Source organism: Streptopelia decaocto, assembly GCF_964273445.1.
Source record: "Streptopelia decaocto genome assembly, chromosome: Z".
NCBI classification, from domain to species: domain Eukaryota; kingdom Metazoa; phylum Chordata; class Aves; order Columbiformes; family Columbidae; genus Streptopelia; species Streptopelia decaocto.
This window is the reverse complement of record NC_138657.1, coordinates 59,565,846-59,588,889: the sequence shown is the minus strand read 5'-3', so window position 1 is coordinate 59,588,889 and position 23,044 is coordinate 59,565,846. Positions and strand designations below refer to the sequence as shown.

The 23,044-nt window shown below is 40.4% G+C and overlaps 1 protein-coding gene across 1 annotated transcript in view; it reads right to left on the bottom strand.

The window, feature by feature from the left end:
• Positions 1–270: 270 nt before the first annotated feature.
• PLCXD3 (phosphatidylinositol specific phospholipase C X domain containing 3) overlaps positions 271–23,044 on the bottom strand; it is a gene marked incomplete at its 3' end in the record, with an annotated part of 82,613 nt that continues 59,839 nt past the window's right edge. The window contains exon 3 of the mRNA XM_082074877.1: positions 271–427. Within this exon, the coding sequence (XP_081931003.1) occupies positions 271–427 (157 nt within the window). The remainder of the gene's footprint in view (positions 428–23,044) is intronic.

Genomic DNA, 23,044 nt, shown 5'->3' with positions numbered 1-23,044 from the left:
CATATGAATTGCATTTGGCAACTCGCAGAAAACATGTAAATGGCCTTCTTTTATCAAACACTGTAAACATGTTTAGTTTTGCTCTTCACATGAAACACAAATGTAAAAAATGATCATAATTGATTAAAACATTTCCCCTACACCCACCCACTAAAGCCCTAAACACCTCAGCGTGTTATAGGAAGATCAGTGTTTTACAAGATAATTCTTTTAAAATGCAATATATTTTTTTTAATTCTAAATATCACAGCAACACACATTATAGTACTATCAAGTAGTGTCATCTTCACCTTCATCCAGCGCATAGTTGAGCTTTATGACTGTGCTGATAAAGTCACCAAGTTCTACAAAATCTGCAGTGATAATATTCACACCACTTTCTCCTGGTTTCTGAGTTCGGACCCATTGCATCATTGCAGGAAGAGCCCTAAGGGGAAAACAGGAACAATAATTACTTATAAAGCAGCAAGACAAATGCATCAAGGCAGGGTTTACCAACAGTTACTCTCATTGATCTTACTTGGTTTCTAAGGGAACCATGTGAGAAAGGACACAGGTTACTACTCAGGCTTTCTGAAAACCCTTCTTTTGATAATTTTCATTCTCAGTGGAGATAATATGTTAATTGCATTTCAGCTTCTCAGTAGAGAAGAATGAAAGGAAGATCCTATGGGCTCACAGTAAATATTGATCTTGCATAGGGACAAGGGTGTGGACCAGATATCTTTTCAGCGTCATCCAGCCATATGAATCCATGGAAATTGCTTCCAGAGAAAGAAGTAACAGAGAACTCAAGTAATTCCAGCCCTGAATTATATTTAATCATAAATCAATGGTTAGTAACTGAAACAAAAAGCACCACAATCATATTGACTCTTTTCTGAGATGGCGTATTTTTACTATCTCAGACCTTTAACATAGAAATACTGGGGTGTAGAAGATGTCTGCCTAACTCAGTTTGTGAGTATAAACCATTCTTTTTGACACCATGAAAATATAAACTAATTATCACAAGAAATATCTATGGGAAAATGAAGAGCTCCCCAGTCCTACTCAGGAAGTCAAGCAGCAAGATCTGGTTTTCGAAGACAAAAGTTAACGGAGTTCCAAAAAATGAGGTACAGATTTTTCAGAGAAAGGGTATTTTTCAGAGAAAGGGTAATTGACCATTGAAACAAACTCCCAATGACTCTGACAAACTCTGCGGCACTTGGAGTCCTTAAATCAAGCCTAGATGACATTCCAAAAATACACTCTCGGTCAACCTCAAGATGCTGAGTTAAATAAAAGAACCTACAGACTGGGCAGGGCTACAGTCAGTTTAGATGAATGTTGTGTTCTCCTTTTGCTCTAAAAATCTATAAATCTGTGATTCCCCCTCAGCCAGCATGTTGAACAGCCTCCTTCACAGAGGCAGGGTACATGTAAAATGTTGATGTGACAGTGATTTAAATCAAGCTGAACATGCTGAACCCAAATCTGCTCCCAAAAGCTTTAGGGAAACAGATCTAAAGAAAACAGATCTATTACGAGACACAGATTGTACTTGTCAGTAGCCACCAGAATCAGTAATTTGAAAAAACTATTTAGTACAGAAAGAAACCAAGCAGTTATAATTAGCTCCCTCTAAGATTATACAGGAGGATGCACAACAGTAAGGTTTTGCTTCAGGAAAATATGCTTAAATCCACTGTAAGATCCATGCTTAATGCCAGCAACACATTTATTTCACTCATTGATTCAAGATGACTGAAGCACATGTAGGTAGGCACACCAGCTCATAAAACTAAGCTTAAGCACTCTGCCACATAAGAACTCCGCCAGCATCTTTAGATTTAGGTTTATGTAATTGTGAAAAGTTGTGCTCCGTGGAACTGTAACAGGCACAGGTCAGGTGTTAAATATCAGGCAATGCCTCGACTGTTTGAAAACATCTGCAAGCAAATAGAACGAGCACAGATCTCAGCAGAACAGCAGGGACTATCAATGTGATAAAAGGCAGCTCAGAGCAGTTGAAAACGCTACTGCATCTTCACATGCAAGAGATATTGCTGAACACTGGACAAAGACACAAGGCTGGACTTCTAAGATGGCAGCATGTTGCCTTTGTCTTTCATATCATCCTATTTAAACTCAGATTTTCAAGTGTAAAGGTGAACTGATGGATTGCAGGCAGACACACATTTTTTCTTCTCTCCTTCTGCATAAGTTGATACCCTTGATATTTTACTAACCCTTGAGGCATAATTAACTTCTTTTGGTGTCCTTTCTTTGTTCTGAAGCTGATTCTGATGTGATTGTGTCTTCACAGAATTTTCTGTCTATATATTTAGCCATGTAGACTGAAACACTGTTTTTTCCTACTAAGCCACCTTTTAACAGATAGAGCACTAATCAAAAGGAGGCATGACTATCTTGAACTCAGTTTGCCCTGCCATTTCATCTCCAGTTAGACTTGGTAGTTAAATGGGGTTATTTACATTTTACTGCTATTTCACACAGGATACAGTTTCACAACCCTTTGCTCATACACAAATTGTTAGATAAAGTCACAGAAATCCTTTTTTCAGAAGACAAGAGAGCATATAAAGATAAGTCAAAAAGTGAACCAGATTATCCAACAAAAAGCCTATTTGCACAGCAAAGACAAAGAACACAATCCTTAAAAACAAACACACGAAAACCAAAAAACAAAGAAACAAAAACAAACAACAAACAAACAAACACCACCACCCCACAAAACAAAACAAAACACAACCTGAACAAAAGATTCCACTGACATTTAATATTTGATCCAGGCTATGCAACTCTGCTTATGATAAAAATGCACAGAAAAAAACCCCGTAGAGATAATTTTCTTCTCATAGTGCCATCCTGAAAGTATATCACCTCAATGGCTGTAAGAAACTATGTTGCTCAGTTTTAGTACAAATACCCCACGATAATTATTAGAATAAGCCTGCTTTAACATTCCTCAGGGTGCCTTTGTGATAGCAGCACAAACCTTGTTCACCCTTCCTTGTAATTTCCAGTCTCTGCATGCCTCAAACTAGTAATTGTTCTCATTAAGGGTTTTAGTCAGAGGAACACAAACCATGCTGTGTGGCAGCCACCTACATGACTGTGCTCACAGAAACCCAGTACATACCATGGTCTTCGTAGATATTATTGCAATGTTGATAAGAAATTATTTTGCACATGAGTATGTGCCAGCCTCTGAGCTTGCAACCCCCAATAGCATCACTGCCTCTGTGTTAGCAGGTCCTGGCTCTCCTATGGAAGATGTTGATGACTGTGCTTAAGGGTCTCACTGGAGCTCTGGCACCAATGATTCAGATCCCAGCTCCGTAAGGGCTGAGGACAGCTCAGCCAAGTAAGTATGAGCCGCATGTGTAGATACTCAAGGTTAGTAATCTCTGCTGTTACACCACTAACTACTGTGGTGTAGTCATACTGCAACTACCTCCAAAGCTCCATTTTGCTACTGTAATGAGTTTTCCTAATAAAAGTGTCATGCTGACAATAATGACAGTAATGCCATTATTAAAATTGCATGCAGGACAGGCTCTCGATCTCCTGAGGGCAAACTCAAGTCTTCCAGCCCTACTGTGCCTCAGCTGCCTCCACTGTAAATGATGCAGTGAAAGCTGCATGAGTTGAGCAGGAGTCCTGCTGGCCTCAGAAATGGGCTGTGAGGTTTCAGTGCCATGAATAAATGTTCTGAAGGGCATACAAGAGGAAAAGTCTTACGCTGATGCACTACAAATGAAGAGGCAGGCAGCCGGAAAAGCTGACAGATGCAGAATACTGTCAGCCCTTTAAAACTCACTGAAGTCAGCTCTATCCCACAGCTGTGCAGCCCAGACCTCGCAGCCACAACCCCAATTCTTAGAAGGAATCATTTCTACTCCCTAAGGGTTACAGAAGCCACTAAGTAATGCTGATCCACGTACCCAGAAGGGTGTTGTCTGCCGTAGCTTACAGTCGAAGAGAAAAGAGGGTGTGTTTGTCAGCAAAACCTATGTGGGGAGTAAGAGAGGAGTCTCCTCTTCTTGCCCCACAACCTGGGGCACTGTTTTCGTCCTGCTGCAGCTCCAACAACCTGGGACAGGGCTGGCCTGATCTGACACTGCCAGGCCAGTGAAACAGTGCCCCACAAACCAGCACCTGAAGTCAACTCCTTCTTCCATGTCCCTGGCAGGAGGAGAGGTCTAGCTAGTGGCAAGAGCAGGGTAGGGAGGAGGACACAGAACTGGAGACCTTGATTGGTGGTGAAGGAGGTGAACAGTGTATTACCTGGGCCTGACTATGTATTGGAATAAGTAAACTTGGTGAAAAATTTTTTGTCCTGGGGTAATATAGAGAATATACCATTTATTCTCACTGCCTGGGAACTATGGTGTACCAGACTGCTGCCCCTCACTCACAGGAGAGCAAGAGAACAGGTGGAGCAAAATGATGTGACCAGACACAATGTAGAAGGACCTTTTGGGAAGGACTGTGGATCATCCCCAACCCACCACCACTGCACCTGGGCACCAGGGGCCAGATCCAGCCCACCACCCCTGCTGCCAAGCAGCCTCCTGGGGACTCTCAGACCCATGAAAACGTCTGCATGAGAAGGGGGACAGCAGAGGAGATCTGGATGGTAGGGACCTACCTATGCTGTGCAATGCAGTGTCATGCATACATATTTTACTTGGTTATACTTCTTCTGAGACCAAAGCTTTTATCTCTAGGTGGTACCTCACTAGGTCAGTAGGGGTATTAATCGTTTGAGCATGGCTTAGTTATCAGGATGGCTTATATCAAATATGCAAACATACCCTGTATAACTTTTTCCAGCCTTTTTTTGTTGAGGAGCCATGTACCTTCTCATATAGCATTGCTACAGTGATTTTAATTTACAGTCCAGTAAAATCTAAGCTCAGCTTTGACAGTTGTTTTATTACCTCTATTTTCCCTGTTCTGTTTGCTTGCTCATATAAACAGAAATGTGTGCAGATTTCTTTTTAAGCTTTTCACTTCTTTCAGTAATGCTTTTCCAATGCATTAAAGAACTTAGCTGAGAAACACTGCCCTAAACTACAAAACATGCATAGCCCTTTTCAAAAGTATTGCATAGTTAAGATTTGTTTTTAATCTAACAAAGACCTTAAGTGCACTCTAATTGTATTGAATTTTGTTTAAAAAATAATAATTAAACATTCAAGTAGCTTCAGTTCAAGCAGCAAAACTACGAGTCCCATTATGATCTTTCTGAAAGAAAATATGACCTAACTAATTGCATTAAAATTTGCTTTAAAAATTTTGCTCTTAGGCTATTTTAGTTCAGAAAGAAGGGTGGTTGGTATTTTTTTTTTATGCCTGAGTCATCAAATCCTCACAATGTGACAGAAGACTAATGACAGCAGTGCTCCAAGACAGGACCTCCTGTGGAGAAACAGCCGTTCCTCTCTGCAGAGCTTTCAAAGGAAAGGAGGAGGAAAAGCAGCTTCGTAAACACAAAAAAAACCAAAAGGACTGTTCACTGTTTACAGAGAGTTTGATCACTAAAGGGAGAAAACAAGTTTTCTTCTGGAGAGCCGGGAGCCAGTACAACCTAATCCAGAGTGAGAAACTAGTCTCATTGACACAGTGCAATGCCGTCGAGCATTATGTGCCCATTATCAGTAACACCGGCAAGAACAGGTCCACTTGCTCAGGCTAAAGTGACATTTGGCTTTTCTTCCCTCTCCAGCAAGGCACACAGTGTACTTCCCTGCAACCTTCTGCAAATGGGTGTTACTGTTAAAGAAAAACTGCATTCCTCTGCAGGAGGATGGACTTACACAAGCCTGAACCTGAATTCCTATATTCTTTAACTTCACTCCCACCCTACAACCGATTTTACCCACGTTTGCAAGAATGCTGATTAATTCTGGAGCTGTAATTCAGCATATGCTGACTTTGGTTTTTCAAGGATGCTGAGAATTCATCGCTCCAGTGGGACCAGTGGATGTCTCATGTGTCACTGAATCATAAAAATCATGACTGGGAAGGACCTTGAAAATTTGTTCAAGTTCATCCAGGTCATCCTGGGCAAAATCAGCTACACAAAGATCAACTATACAAACCACTCATGGCAAATGTTCAATTTAATCGGTTCTTACGAGCCTCTAGTGATGGATATGTCACAACCCTCCTCTATATTCACAGTATCCCTACATAAATATCCTTATACATTCTCATTCACTTCAACTGAAGTACCCACGAAGAGATGCCACCTAAAATAATGGCATTAAGGTGTACTACTCAAGATTGTTTACGAAGTCCTCAGCCTGCTTCTGCTAAAGGTTTATTGTTCATCAGTAAACAGTCTTCCCTGCAGAATATGAAACTTAGGTAGCAATTCATAGTCTGCCATTCTACCATAATTCTCTTCTCTGGCAAAACTAGTTCGAAAGGTCCTTCTCTTCTATGTGCCAGACATTTGTTTCTGCCCCCTGATCAAAATTTACTATTCTCTCAATTGTGCTAATAGACCTGTGAGGACAAAATTAAAAGCAGCACATGGAAATGGTCTGGATTAACGGAAACAAATAATCCATTTTTGCTCCCCCTCTGTCCCAAATGGCTGCAGTTCATTGATGAGATTAAATTTACACCAGGGCCTCACAAAATTATGAATTGGCACAGCCAAGGAACAAATGAGGTGAAACACAAAGGTTTATATGAGCTCGTCAGGGACAGGCTGAGAAGTAATTCCTTAGATTCACTTCCTTACCCCTCAGATCCATGGTAGGCAGCAGCAGTGTCATCATAAAATTGGCACTACTATGGCCAGACTGACTAGAACCAGAAAAATTTGGGCAGCACTGGGGAAATTTCTTTTATTAATAATCTTGAAGGCACACAGGTGAGAATTCCTTTCCCCAGATCCCAAATGTATGTTACACTGCTCACAAGCCATCACATTGCAAGAACTAACTATATTAACATCCAACAGGCCTGCATTTATTCTTCTTAAATGCTTATCTATAATTCATTCTTCTCCAATTGCTTTATACAGTTTGGAAACACATCTAATCAGGTAACACAGACTACTGTGCTGGGGTCAGATGAATATTTTAATGTAATTGATCATAGCACTGTACTCTGTGGAGTCACCACAGGCCAGATGTCTTCACTCTCCAGTTGAGCTATTGTTGGCTTTCTGGGTTTTGTTTTTAAGGGGAGGCAGAAATGAGCTCAAAAGGGCTTTTCCTGCCCTCCCTTCAAAGAACATTTCAGCTGAATTTATTGAACCTACACTTCTATGCTTCTACAAACAAACCACAATGGAATATTTAATAGTATTACATGATAGTTCTGGAGGTGATTGATATTCAACATTCAATTTTTTTCCCTGATTTTGTGGTTTTAGCCATTGCACCTAGAGCATTAACTAACAGCACAAGGAATGCAGACAGATGGGAAAGGATTCAGTGGGGCCTGTATTATAAAATATCGTATTAACGAGGCAACTCTACTATTTTGGCTACTGTCTTGGTCAATGCAGCAGGAAGTTTAAGTGTGACATGCCAGAGCTAAAAGCTGGACTAGCTACTACACAAAGTGAGGCATTTAGCTTTTACGTATGACTGAAGAAGGCCTTGTAACACATGTAGTTTCACCAGTACGGACAAATACATGGCAGTCCATGGATTAACAGGAAAACCACTGCCTGCCATGACGATGCCTGTGTTCAAAGCCTGGCTTTTTTCAGCAATCCAGTAGATTAAGTTAGACAAGTTTATCACCTGCTCTTTTAATCAGTTATCTCTTTGCAGATCATCTGGGGAGAAACATATCCCATTTTCATAACAGTGTTGCAACTCTTAAGCTATGAGAACTTAAGGAGAGATCCGAGTGCTGTTTAGACATTATTCCGTTCAAGCTTTTGTGGCCTGAACAGAGATAAGCCTGAACACCCATTTACATAGGTGCCTGCATATGTTTACCTGCTTGAGACAGTTGTTCCTGGTCCCAGTTACAGAGAGAAATCTGACTGTTCAAGAAATGCCAATATATTTGCAGATATGACAGTAAGCATGGACTATGGAAAGAGGAAGAGCAATTTATTCCACTGCCAGTGAAACAATGAAAACCCCCGCTTTCCATAAGAAAATATCAGTCACCAGTTGAAGGAATATCTATGGGACTGCACTGCCTGCCCCCCACCAGCCCCGTTTTTTACACGCTCGTTACACTTGAATCACTGTATTAAAACAATTCAAAACAGGTGTTAGAGTTGGCTGCAGAGCAGGAACTGCTTTGTTCAGGTGTGTATTGTAGCCAGTACCAGATCATTCACTGCCAAGATTTCCTCCACCAAACTTGGCCAAGGGCATTGTTTTCTCCAAGGGTTGCCACTATGTGTGGCCACCATGTGGGACCTTTCAAAGAGTTCTTCTGCTGAGGAACTTGGTAGAGGACTCCAGGCACAGTGCTGCCCAGCTACTCCCCACAGGTCACAGTTTCACTTGCTGCTGATGGCTCAGCTTCTTATTACAAAACTCGAATTCTTAAGCATGTAAAATTTGAATGATGTGAGAAAGAAAAGAGCTTAAAAGCCAATTAATTATAAAACAACAACAACCCAAACAAACAAAAACAAAACCAACAAACAAAAACAAAACAAAAAAATAACAACAAAAAGAAAAAAACCCAACAGGTTGTGCATTGAGGAAATACTCTGAAATTTAGTGTGGAAAACAATGAAGTAGGGTTTATCAGAGCGAACAACAAGTGATTTTTACCAGTGTTAGCCCTGCCCAGAACCTTGGAACACAGATGAATTAGCATAATGATTCTGCAGGAAAAACCACCAACCAACCAACCAAGCAAACAAACAAAAAAAACAAAAAATACCACACCACAAACAAACAAAACCAAACCACAACATTTTGTGTAACTACAAAAGTTAGTAGAAAGGTATATATCACTATGAGGGAAAGCAGAGCAGCTACATGGAAGGAAGAGTTAATTTAAGAAACTTCTGGCTGACAGGACTACCACTCCACTGTATAACCTGTGACAGAATTTCACACATTGTTGCATAGTTTCCACTGAAATAGATACCATAATAAATCTAAATTACCCAAATAGGTAAAATATGGATTTTTTTTTTTTTAGTCTAATACCATAGTCTGCAAAATTAATGTTTTCTTCCTGCAGATGCTTCGAAATCAAACAAAATTTCACCTATATTTGAATCCCTTGCTACAGAATACAGAGCAAAGCAATTTCCAGTTTCTTTCAGATAAACAGCTCTAAGTGGTTCTAATTGTTTTGTTGCATTAAGTGGAGAGATAAAGTCAGAGTCTGCAGTGGTAGAGAATGGACAACCAAAGTAAACAAAACTGCACACAGCTGTTTGCCATAGTACCTTGCTTAGTATATTCTACTGTAGAATAATTAATATTGAATATATAACATTGAAAAATGCAAGGAAAATAGCCATACACGAATCAGAGAAAGTCACGGTAAAGAGATCAGCATTCCTAGGAATTTAACACTTTATGATTCTTCAGAGAAGGTAGAAATCGGCTTCATTTGTGAAACATCATCAAGTAGATTACAATGCAACAATTCACCTAACAAAGGTTAAATGGAAAATTATGACAAAAATAATTGCGTTTGAAAAAAGGTATAGGGAAATAGCAATTTTTCAGCACTCACTGCTGCTATCTGGACAACAAAAAGAAGCTGAGAATACAGTAAGAGCTTCAGGCTGCACATCCAAGTAATAGAAATTAGGCATAATTACAGTTCAGATTTGAATGATGTTGTGACTAGAACAAGTCAGGAAATGACATGGTGTGGGACAAAACTGTATTGGAACATACAGTTTTCCAGTTACTTAAAAAAATTAAATGTCTAGTTAGCGATAAACATAGCCATTTAAGCATTCTTTTCTTACTTTTTCTTTGAAAATTTAAATGATTTTGTATTAGGTGTCACTTTAAAATAAAGTTAGTTTAAAACTGTCACTTCAATATTTCTAAAACATTAAGTTAGAAAATATCAAGATGAAATGTTTTCTTACATATTTTCCTCAAATACAGTTAGTCATCACATTTGAACCCAATTTCACAAAGATTATCAATGGTGTTCACACATGTATTTTTCCAGCAAATTTCTGTTTAGCACCAAAATTCCTTTCTGCTGTAACTCTATCCATCTGAGGCATCACATCTTCTGCCTCCTGTTGTCATTTCTTTTGATTATATTAGCAACTGCCTTTTTGCATGGACTGAACACCCTCACCTCTTTCTCCACCAAGCCTCTATGTGCCAAGCTAGTTTTACAATTTCCCTTGCAAGGTCTGTATCAGAGATACACAGCACTGAGGATCCCTATTGCAGTGCTGCTGTCATTGCCACCCGGCATTTTGCCCCCCAACATCCCAGCCCGGCAGCTGGATCGAAGGCTGTGGGAGTCCAGGGTTGTCACACAACCTTCCACAACAACTGCTTCATCTCACCAGAGAGGGAGACTAAGCTTCTGATTATCCTTCATATATTTTCTGGCTTCTAGCTCTGGCCTCACACAGCTAAACCAGCTTTGTTAATCAGCTGGATCCCAGAGGCAATATCCTCCTAAACAGCACCCCGGGCATTGCTGTGAATCATTTACTAGGAGCGGCCTTCCCTGAGCTTCCACTTGTTTTCCTCACAACCCAGTATTAAAAAGCCCAAGCATTCGTGTGATAAACCTTGTATTATACCAACTATAATTATGCCAAATATAGTACTCAGGAGGTACTATGGAATAACCAGTGCTGTTTCACAGCAGAGAAATATTTGTTCTGGCTACAGCCTGGAGACAAGTTCACCAGGCTATCTTCCTGCCAAGGTGGTCCCATGTCAGGAGGATTTGTCCAGCTAACACAGACATCTCTGGCTCCTCAATAACCTGAGGGGCTACGAGCAACTACTACAAAGGCACCTGCTTCCTCATCCCTGGGTGGTGGCTTCTCACGTGCCTTGAGACCAGACTGCTCCCGGTGGTCCTACGTGCAGCCTGGGGGAACACTACACCATGCGGTCCTGTCCTCCCATCTCCAGTGGCAAGGCAACTGGCATGGACAAGACCACGCACAGCTGGCTCTGAAAAGGCAGGCTAGCAGGCATGCTGTCCTACTGTAGAAGGAGACCTGGGAGGAATCTGCCAACATAGGATCTCTGTGTTCCTTTTTCAAAAGCTGATAGAGCTATTCTTAAAAGCAACTGGCTTTCACACTTCTGCTTTTCCAACTGTAAGACTGTTGGAAAACTTCACTGCTCTGATGGCAAGAAGCCCTTCTCTCACTTCCAGCCTAAATGTATTTAGTCAGTGTATAACTGTTGCTCTTGTGACAACACTGGCCTTTATCCTAAACTGTTCTTTTCCCTCCCTAGTGTTTATTACCCTGTGATATTTATTGACAGTAATCACATAGCCTCTCAGGCTTCATTGTGTTAGGATAAACAAGACAAGCTCTCTCGATGTCTTCAGTGATTCATTCCATGATTATCCTAGTTAGTACTCACTCCCTGCATATGTTCCAATTTTAATCTACTTCCCAGAACACGGACGGTCAGAATGCCACAGGATATCCAAAAAGATACTGTATTCACACCTTGGGCAGTAGTATCACCACCAGACACTGCTCTATTTCCCAAGTGCTTTCCACGAATGGCTCAGCTTTAGCCAGCCATGGGTGATATCCAGCATCTGCCTCGCCTGGCTTCCCCAGCTGATGAGTTCTCACCTTAGCAGAGAATGCTCTCATTGTTACAAGCTTGCCTTTTATACCACTGAATTCCAGCTCATTTCTAAATACTGCAGGCATCCAGTTCTCATTGTGTATTACCACTCAGCTTTCCTCTTTTATGATGGTAGCCTCTTACTTTGTGTTATCAGCAAACTCCACCAGCAGTCTCCTACAGCTAAATACAAGGTCCTCTATGGAATTATTAAAGATAACCAGGCTCTTTGAGGAATGCTACCATTACCTTCTCTTCAGTCCGGTTCTTCTAACCAGTCTCAACTTCATTTTCAATTCCCAAATTCCATTTTGGTTTAAAATATCCTAGTTAACACTTTACCACCTGCGTAACTGAAATCCCAAAATTTTTCTGTAAAATTTCCATAGAATTAGTTACAAAAACAAATGAAGATTGTTCAACACCATCCACCTTCAGCAAAACCTCAATAGTGTTTGTCCTACTAACCATTAAACTCTGTATCTTTATTCATCACTTCTTTCCAGTTAAGCTTTTCAGTCTCACCTTCGCTGAAAGCTTATGGGGCCTCAGACCATTCCCCTGCCATTTGTAGATAAGAGCATTATGTTTGCTGATCTCCATTCTAAACCACTGTCTTCATAGGTTTGCTTTGATGTGTGCAATGCTCGTGCCAGTCCTTCAGCAATTCTGCCACAGAATTACGCAGATCACTCTCCTCTCTGCTTGAATGTATTCACTTAGAAATATCACAAAGAAGGCTCCAAGACTAATTCTGACAATTCAATACTGGATGAATAAATAACTTCCAAGCTCCACACTGAATATGGCAGAACTTAACATGAAGACAGGCAGGATTAGTACAGTCATTTTTCACCAACTCACAAGGGTCTATCATTAAGGTAGCAGTGGCACAGTCTACTTACTGCACTGTTCAAACGAATCCACTGGAAAGAATAAAATCTGCTTGTTTCACTCTGGTAGCTATTTCTGCTGACCTTTGAGCCATCCTTTTTAACATAAATTACTGGCAGATTTTGTAATCAAATGCTAACAGTCATCTTTTCTTTTAACTCAGTCTTACAGCCAGCAGTCTCAAAATGTCTAGATGATGCAATCAGCAGCAACATAACATGACTTATGGCAAAATTCAGATCAGCCATAAAGCTGAGTCAGACTCTTCCACATCGCATGGTCCCAAATCCCTGACTCCAAACCACACCTACCATCATGCTGTCTGCCTTGACTTCTAATCATTTACATTTTAAAAAGGGCAGTTGAACCATTTCACTGTTGGCCAAAATAATGAGGCTGAACTTTCTTAGAGAAAAATTAAAAACAAGTTCTGACTCATTTTGCCTGCAAAAAAGTAAAGGTCCTGGAAATGTGCCACAGTATAACCTAGACTATAGTGTCTCACTGAAGAACTCTATCATCTGCAGTGTTTATTACCATGCACACACCTGAATTATTTTTGTTAATAATACCACTACTTTGCTTCACCAGTGGTATTCACCCTATAGCTAGTGGATAAAACTGTAATTTCCGATAATCATAAGCAAAACTAAAATAGACATTAGGAATGAGAGAAATAGTACGATGTTGTCTGCAGACTGTCACTTGATCAACAGTGACACTGAGGGGCAAATAAAGGCTGAGTACTTCGGTACCAGGCACCCATTGTGGTATTAAACACATCTGTCCTGAAACCAAGAACTGCTGTTCTGTGAGAAACTCCAGCATTTCAAAATGTGATTTTGTTTCAAATTAGAAAGTAAGCACAAAATGTTAGCCTTTCCTATCAAATCAAGTTCAAGACCTATTTATGAATACAAAAATGAAAAGCTATGAACACAGAAACAGGATTTAATATTGCAATTAACACTGTAACAGAAATCTGAAGACAGAATTAAAAGTAATACAAAGTTGAAATGTTTTGACATAAACTATTTTGATAAAATAGACTTCTCCTGGTAGAAAAACATTGAAAGATGCATTCCTGAAAAAAAGGAGACTTCAAAATACATTTGTTTTTTTCAATAAAAAGCTGCACCAATGGAAAAAAGAACAAATGGCTTTGTAATTGCTGGGATGGAACAATTTACACAAACATGCACTTGCGGTCACACGGAACAAAATGAACAACTGTAGACCAAACTCTTGAAAAGGGAAATAAAATATTAACCAAAATACCACTGATGTGATCTCAAATTAGCTTTAAAAACAAAAATGTTTTGATGATTTGGAGAGCTCTTACTGGTTATGATAAGCACTAAAAATAAGCAGACATTGTGAGAAGTCTCATGCTTCCAGTAATACTGGTAACTTCTGAATTGATCTCATATTTTATTTAAAGAGACCTCCACACTGATGAACTAGGGTTGCATATACCACAAATGAAACAAACCACATCTAAGACCATCAGGAAGAAGGTAAATTAAAAAATGCATTATATAGCTTGTAAAAATATAGCTAGGGATTCAAGAGGATGCATCAATAATAAACTAAAATCCCCCTGAAATGAAGCCAGGATAGGTATTTGGTTAAGACATGCCATAACAGAGAAGTCACAGAATCATAGAATAGTTTGGGTTGGAAAGGACCTTCAAAGGTCATTTAAGGCTAATCCCCCTGCAATTACCAGGGACATCTTCAACTAGATCAGGTTGTTCAGAGCCTCATCCAGCCTGGCCTTGAATGTCTCCAGGGATGTGGCATCTACCACCTCTCTGGGCAACCTCGGCCAGTGTTTACCACCCTATTTGTAAAAAATTTCTTCCTCGTGTCTAGCCTGAATCTCTCCTCCTTTAGTTTAAAACTATTATGCCTTGTCCTGTCATAACAGGCCCTGCTAAAAGGTCTGTCCCCATCTTTCCTATAGTTTCATTTTAAGTACTGAAAGGCTGCAATAAGGTCTTTCTGGAGCCTTCTCTTCTCCAGCCTGAACAACCCCAACTCTCTCAGCCTGTCCACACAGCAGACATGTTCCAGCTCTCTGATCCTTTTTGTGGCCTTCTCTGTCCCCTCCAACAGGTCCATGTCTTTCCTGTGCTGAGGGCTCCAGAGCTGCACACAGGACTCCAGATGAGGTCTCAACAGAGCAGGGGAGAGGGGCAGAATCACCTCCCTCAACCTGCTGGCCACACTGCTTTTGATGCAGCCCAGGACACAGTTGGCTTTCTGGGCTGCAAGTGCACATTACCAGCTCATGTCCAATGTTTCATCCACCACTACCCTCAAGTCCTTCACAGCAGGGCTGCTCTCAATTCCTTCATCTCCCAGCCTTTATTGATACCGGGGGTTGCCCTGACTCAGGTGCAGGACCTTACATTTGGCCTTGTTGAAACTCTTTAGATTCACATGGGTCCACTTCAAGCTTGTCCAAGTCCCTCTGGATGGCATCCCATATCTCAGGTGTGTCAACTGCACCACTGAGCTTGGTCTAATCTACAAACTTGCTGAGGGTGCACTCAATCCCAATGCATATACCATTGATGATGATACTAATCAGTACTGGTCCCAGTACACACCCCTGAGGGACACCACTTATCACCGGTGTCAATCCAGACATCATGCCATTGACCATTACCCTCTGGATGTCACCACCTAACCTATTCACGGAATCACAGAATGGTTGGGGTTGGAAGGGACCTCTGGAGATCACCTAGTCCAAGCCACCTGCTAAAGCAGGTACACCTAAAGTAGACTGCATGGGAATGTGTCCAGGCAGGTTTTGAATGTCTCCCAAGGAGACTTGACAACATTTCTGGGCAGCCTGTTCCAGTGCTCTGGCACCCTCAAAGTAAAGAAGGTTTTCTTCATATTCAGATAGAACCTCCTTTACTTCAGTCTGTGCTTGCTGCCCCTTAACCTATCACTGGGCACCACTGAAAGGAGTCTGGTCCCATCTTCTTGACATCCACCCTTGAGATATTTATAAGCATTGATGAGATCCCCTCTCAGCCTTCTCTTCTCGAGGCTGAAAGGACCCAGCTCTCTCAGTTTCTCCTCACAAGAAAGATGCTCCACACCCATGATCACCTTTCTAGCCCACCGCTGGACTTCCTCCAGTAATTCCTTGTCCTTCTTAAACTGGGAAGCCCAGAACTGGACACAGTACTCCAGATGTGGCCCCACCAGAGCAGAGTAGAGGGGGAGGATAACCTCCCTCGACCTGCTGGTCACACTTTTGCTAATGCCCCCTAGGATACCATTGGCCTTCATGGCCACAAGGGCACATTGTTGATTCATGGTCAACCTGTTGTCGACCAGAACTCCCAAGTCCTTCTCTGCAGAGCTGCTTTCCAGTAGTTCTGTCCCTAACCTGTACTGCTACCTGGGATTATTCTTCATCCACTGAACAGTAAAACCATCAAATTCATATCTCTCCAATTTAGAGAGAAGGATGTTGTGGGGGACCATGTCAAAGGCTTTACAGAAGTCCAGATAGATGACATCTGAAGCCCTTCCTTTTTCCACTGATGTAGTCACTCCAACGTAGAAGGCCACTAGGTGGGTCAGGCAAGACTTGCCCTTGGTGAAGCCGTGTTGACTGTCTCGAATCACCTCCCTGAACTCCATGTGCCTTAGCATAGCTTGTGGGAGGATCTGCTTCATGATTTTCCCAGGCACAGTGGGGAAGCTGACAGTCAGTAGTTCCCAGGGTCCTCCTTTACCCTTACTCAAACAACATAGTACACCACCATATATGCAGGAATTATTTGGATTATGGCCTCACACCTGCATTGAACACTGGAAAAGGAGATAAGCCAGCTTCAGACTTCAGAGGATGTAAATCCAAGTAGGAAGGGAATAAAAGCCCATGGCTGTCCATCTTTGCTGTCCAGCAGCAAAATTAAGGAGCCCATCACTCAAAATCTGATTTTGTTCTTGATTTGCTACATAACAGTGCTTGCTGGCACAATTGAGAGTGTCACAGTACTGTTTGAAAGATGAAGCTAGGCAGGTTTTGATACCACACCAAGAAATAAATGATGGTAAGGTTTCTCCTTAGTGCTATTGCTCAGAAAACAAAAATTTTCAGTTGGAAAGTGCCTGCACCTCACCATGGCTCCTACTACAGTCTAGTTGCTCAGCCTCCTTCATATGTTAATACTATTTTATGATATAACACATTATAGATGACAGTTGATTAATTACACAAACTCTCAGATCAACTGCTACAATATTAAAATCTTGCCAGAGGCCAAATCCCATTGTATGATCGTTCAGTGTCTTGAAGACATTTTTTTAATTATTTTTCTTAGTGTGAAAGACAAATACTGAAAGACATTTTACTCTGATAGGCTGTGCTACATTGAAACAACTCTACAGCCTGGGACAATATAGACAAACTCTTACTATAATCTCTGACTACATTAAATCCGTATCTCGGCCACCAAAAAAAAAAAAAAAAAAGTAATCAATCCTGGAAGTAAATGGAATTATAAAACATTTGCCTAGGTATGAAGTTGTAGATAAAAGATAAGTTAAATTAGGTTAATCATTTTCAGGCTTTAAGAACAAAAGAAATCAAAATAAGCTTTATATTGTGTCAAACCAGCATCTTTCACAATGACCTTGGCTTCCTGTGAAAGAATTGCATTGCATCCCACAGACATTACTGCATTCCTAAGGAGCAAACTTTATTACCTGTTTTAATAGAAGGAAAACGTGCATTTTTATAGCCTATGCAAGTTCTGCATCATGCAGTGGTGCTGCATCACAAAGACCTTTCGCCTGGGTCCTTCCCTATTTACAAAACCTTTTCCACTCTCACTGTTCCAGCCATTCCTCTGGTACAAATGTGGCACCATGGTGCCAGGATCCCTTACTGCTTCCTCTGCATGCTCTGCCCTTGTACAAATCTGGCTATAGCCTGTATGCCTAACTGTTTATTCACCCGACAAAACTATTAGTTTGCAAGCATGGGAAATCATTTATCAAAATTAACTGCAGGCTCAAGGTAATTTCTGACAATGGATCCTGGTGGCTTTCTGTAGCTAAGGCTTCCTTAGCCTAACACCCAAGTGGAGACAGCCACTGCAGAAGTTGGGATAAACAAGTGGCTTCTCAAGGGAAGGTGTGGATGCATTCTCTATAGATTACAACTGAAAGCCCTCTAAGGCCTTGGAGGATGATGAGAATTGCCAAAATCCATCAGGAATGATACAGCATGTGCAACAGGGTTTTAAGAGCTGACATGAATTTTTTTACCATTTCCATCCACTTCCTACCACTCCTGGGCCACAGAGCAGCTACAGGAGACTAACAATTCAAACTTCTAAACAGATAGTGACTGCATGTTAGTTAGTCCAGAACTGCCTAGTTCTCTGCCTGAAAACTGGCAAGGATGTGCCTATAGATCTACTTACTCATACCGTCCTGAAGGCAATGTGTGCAGCATGCAAGTGCAAATACAATGTAGAGACATGCATGCTGTCATACCTGCTGAGTTTGTATTTGCTTCAGTTTGTGTTAAATGACTTAGTATTACACAAAGTCATTACCAGCTTGAAAGCCACTTTGTGAGTATATCTGGTAAGGCTTGTTTGTGTAAATTGCTGTGCTCATTTTATACCTTATAAATGAAGAGGAGAATGACCAACTCATCAAGGAATCCTTTCCTTCACAATGAGGTAAAAGCAGCTAGGCAGACCCAGCACCAACAAATCCATTTCCCCAGGCTCAGCACTTGTTAGCATCTATTAGCTGTAGAGTCTCCTTAGTGATCTAAGTAATGTCAGAAAGATCAAAGAAAACGCAACCAACTTAATGAGCCATTTGTTATTTCACTACAGCAGCCATGCAGATTGAAGCATGACATTTTTGAGACAAGTAGACATTAGTGACAGCTCACAGCAATGAGGCTGGAGGGATGAACATTTCCTTTTCATGATGAAAAATAATTGCTGCTTTCTGTATATGCAGGGTCAGATTGATTTCAGAGTGTGATGATGGGATCACATAAAATGTCTTTACAAGTAGTCACAGAGCCTATACTGTAACTGCAAGCAGGTGTTTTGGTGCCTAACTTGAAAGTTGCAAGCAGGCCAAACAGAGGAAAAGATTATGAGACACTCCCACCCCTTCCACAAGGAAATACCACACCAGCTGCCCTAAACCAACACGCCAAAGCCAAGCCCCCAATAATGCTGGTGGTCACAGAGGCGGTGATCAACATGCAAACTTCCTCTCGGGACTAAATCCCACAGGCTGCTAATATGTATGTAGATACATACTTTTCCCTAACTAAGCATTAAAAATCCTGTGCCCTTGTATTTTGTGGCATTTTAATACTATTCCAGGCTCATGACCAAAGCCATCAGACACAACCACACAGCACTTCCCAAGGGAATGCTAAACTAAAGTCCTTGTGCAGACAGATGCTCCCATGATAAAATGCCACTAACACACCTGCCAGCAAAATCAGCCTGGACATACACAGCGCATTTGGGGTTTTATTGTGCAAGCCTGTTGATGTGGCAGATAGATGCTTCAAATGAAACCAAGGTCTCCCTGTGCTGCTCTGTGTGGAAATATGGAGATTGCCTCTCAAAAGACTAGAAAAGAAATTGAGGATAGTTTGAGGAAGAATAGATATACTACAGATTTCGCTGGATTGTTCATGGTACTTTCAAATTCTGCAGAAAAACAGAATGATAGCTTGAGCCTTCTCAGGCCAGACCCCCACCCCCAAAAACAAACAAACAAAACAAAACAAACAAAAACCAAAACCACCACAACAATAAAAACACAACACACAAAACAGCTACCTCCAAAGTCAAATGCAGTGAGGGACAAGTGTGCTTGTATCATACACATCAGTGCGGGACCACACTTGCCTCTGGGCAGTTAAAGAGCTCACACATCCCCTGTGCTGGACCTAAACCCAAACCAGCTTGTCAGAGCCTGCTGCTCTCCTGCAAGCCGTAATGGAGGCAGACGTCAAGGTTACAAGTAGAAAGGATGTCCAGGCAATTAGCAAAACATAGTTGTCACAGTTGCCATTTCTGTTGTTTTTCTTTTTCACATAAAATAGCTTAAGAATGGCATAGGTCAGTACCAAACAGGGAACAAAAACATCACAAAATCCCACTCTTCCAGCAACACAGAAACTCTGTGGAGAAGGACTGTACTCTCAGTAACTGACTCAAAAATCCTACTTCTTGCAACTTCAGGGAATATTTTTCGTATAATACCCACCTATTCCCTAGTTAAATCTGACCCGATTTAGTTTATGACTGGACCCAAAGAAAGCTTTTTTCCAGACAGCTTCTATAGCCTATTTACCACCCCTTTTGTTAATAGTCTGGTTGCTTTGCCTCCACTTCAAAGGTTCATTCTCATGTGCAGGATTTTTTTTTTTCTTTTTTTTTTTAAATTCGCTTTGGTTGCTAAGGGGTAAGATTTACCATGGCAGGCAAGGATTTAGTTACATGTGAGCTACAGGGAACATTATCCTTAGAGTTTAATTTGGAAATCAAGTGACAATTGGTTGGGTATGTGTTTATTTTCTGTTTCTCAAGAATTTCACAATTTTCTGTTTCTCAAAAAGTAACACAGGAATTTTGCATACTCTGAGGAGTTCTATTCTCCTCCATTATAATGCAGCCTCAGAGACAACAAAGAGAATATCATGCTTGCCTCCAGTGTTAGAAATAAAATTAGTAATTTCACCACAAATGAGAAAACAAACCAGATTATTATGAAGAACAGCACTACGCTTATCAAAAGGTTGTTCCATGACTGCCTTTCAGATATACTAAAGGCAGCTGCCTCACTGTGAAGTTAATTCAATAAGCAGGGGGAACGTAATTCATTTGATATGTACTGTTTGCTAATCAAAGAGTATTTCTTGGCATCTAAACTGTGCATGACAGAACGTTAAGCCTGAAAACATATTGTTAGTCCTCAAAGAATTTCATCAAATCCAAGAAACATAATGTGCGTGCATGCAAATGATTCTTCTCATTCAAGTAATGAAGATGAAAGCTGTGTTATAAAGTTTTGTAACTGTGAGCTGTGGTTCTAGGAAGAGCTTATGAGAAATTGCTTTTTCTTTTTGTATTTGTGCAGGATAGAAAGCTTGATGACTTATGATTTCTCCTTCTTTCAAATTATTGTCCCACAGAGCATTACCTGTGATGATGGCAGCAAAGCCTGTGAGCAAGCATTATGACTGAAAAACAGTTCTGGTGTATCTTCTGTTGAATTCAGTCTTAGGAGCATGATTTTTTGATTTTTTAATTTTTTTTTTTTAATCAAGGTTGACAAGGCCCTCCCATTCTGCATATCTGTGCTATGGGGAACAGGTTGAGGAATAACATCTCTTATCCTTCTTTAGGAGACTGCTCTATTGCAGTTTGAATATGTGGTCGTCCACCACCAGAAGCAGCCACAATTAAAAGTTATTAAACCAACCACCTTGGCTACGGAGGATTATTTCACTGTGCTGTCTCACAGTATGAGCTACAAAACAGCAGAAAGGAGCGTGCACTGCTGCACAGTGTCTGCTTGCAGGTTTCCTGCTCTGACAGATGCTGCAGCTGAGTGCAGCAAGGTTTTCTGTCTAAGGTGGCCACTGTTCTTCAAATCTTAAATAAACTCATGGCTAACAAACAATTCCAGAGATCAAAACCTGCTATGTTTTATTTGATCTGAAAGGATCTAAACTTCGTTCTATTTTCAGAACTGAGTCAATATGTAAATGAAAACGGCCACTGTGCAGAGTGGGGGGTGGGGAAGACAAGGCTACAGATTTTATTTGAAAATGCCAAAGGAACATATCTTAAGTGTAATATTTAACTTAGGGGAAAAAAAGTGCCACACACCAGAATTTAAAAAATTTAACATCATTCCACATTTGCATTCAGATCTTTACAAATTCAATGTGAGGGAAAAATCACACCCAAGAATGGTTACAAAACTGCTGCTAAAAGCAAGATACTGCATTTTTAATGCAAGCTCTTTGCCAGCATTTATTAATAAGCAGAAAATAGTATAAAATGTATAAATCTATGCAGCAACTGGCAACAAAAGCATATATGTTATCTACCTGGACACAATATTAGGATTTGATCTTTGTATTTGTTCTGAAGAGGACAGAATAATCTTTCTAGAAATAATTAAGAGATGGCTCAAAGTAGCAAACAGTAGAGCTGCAATATATGCTGCAGCTCCTTTAGTGTGTATTACATACTTTTAACTTACTGAAACATTAATGCAGCGAGATTGAAGAGAATTCTCTAAATTCTGCTAACTGTGCTGCAACCTTTAATTGCTCATCTATTTATTTTTTAACAGGATCATCATGACATGAGGAGCAATTCTGAGTATTCTTGATGTTTACATTTTGGGCAATTAATATGCAAGTTCAGTTTCTATGTAGATTAACACGTATTCCTAACCGGTGTCTTCCTGCAGTATATTTTTGTAATAAAAGTAAGAATAAAAAATTCAAAATTAGATGCCACACTTGGAAGACTAAGTACTAGCTTAGGAGATGATTTATAGGTCCATTTCTTTTGCAGTATTTGAAACAGAAAAAAAAAAAAAGGAAGTATTTGTGCAGCAGATATGATTACATACTTGTGGCTCCTGAAAAAACTCAGTTGTAATTTGGAAAAACAACATTTCCAGTTATTACAGCCCAATTATTTACTCATATTTCAAGTTAGTTATAATCTTAAAATTTGCTGTAGAGAAAGGCATACTAAGAGTTCAAAGGCTCAAGTTGTTCAGAGCTCAGCCAAACATATCCAGAATCCATTTGAAGTTTTATTTTTTCCAAACAGCTTCAACGAAGTAGATTATGAATCAGAGAAGAAGAAAATGACTTCTAATGGCTATTTTACTGATGCAGCAAGTTTTAAGAAAAACCTTGGTAGTTTCTTGATTGTGTTACTTTGTATTCTAAAGAACACTCAGAGAGATGTTTACCAGGGAAAACAAATCCCTGAAAAAACAAGGTGAGTGTTTTAACAGTAAAATCCATCAACAAAACAGTATTTCAGTTCAGAGAAGTGCTCCTCAGACTCACCAGAAGGGGAGATCCCTAGTCCAGTGGAGCCTATTAAAAAAATACATGAAGGATATACAAACAGCTGCAAGTGCAGTCACACAAGAACTTCTGAATCATATTCCGCTGCTTATAAAACCTTCTGAGCCAGTGTTTCACCATTCTGGGTGAAGTTTTTCCTCGTTTTTTTCAAACTAACATTTGCTTGGGAAAGTTGCCATAAAAATGGCTCAAACTTTCTCAAAAACGAAGCACATTTTCTTTGCAGGGTATA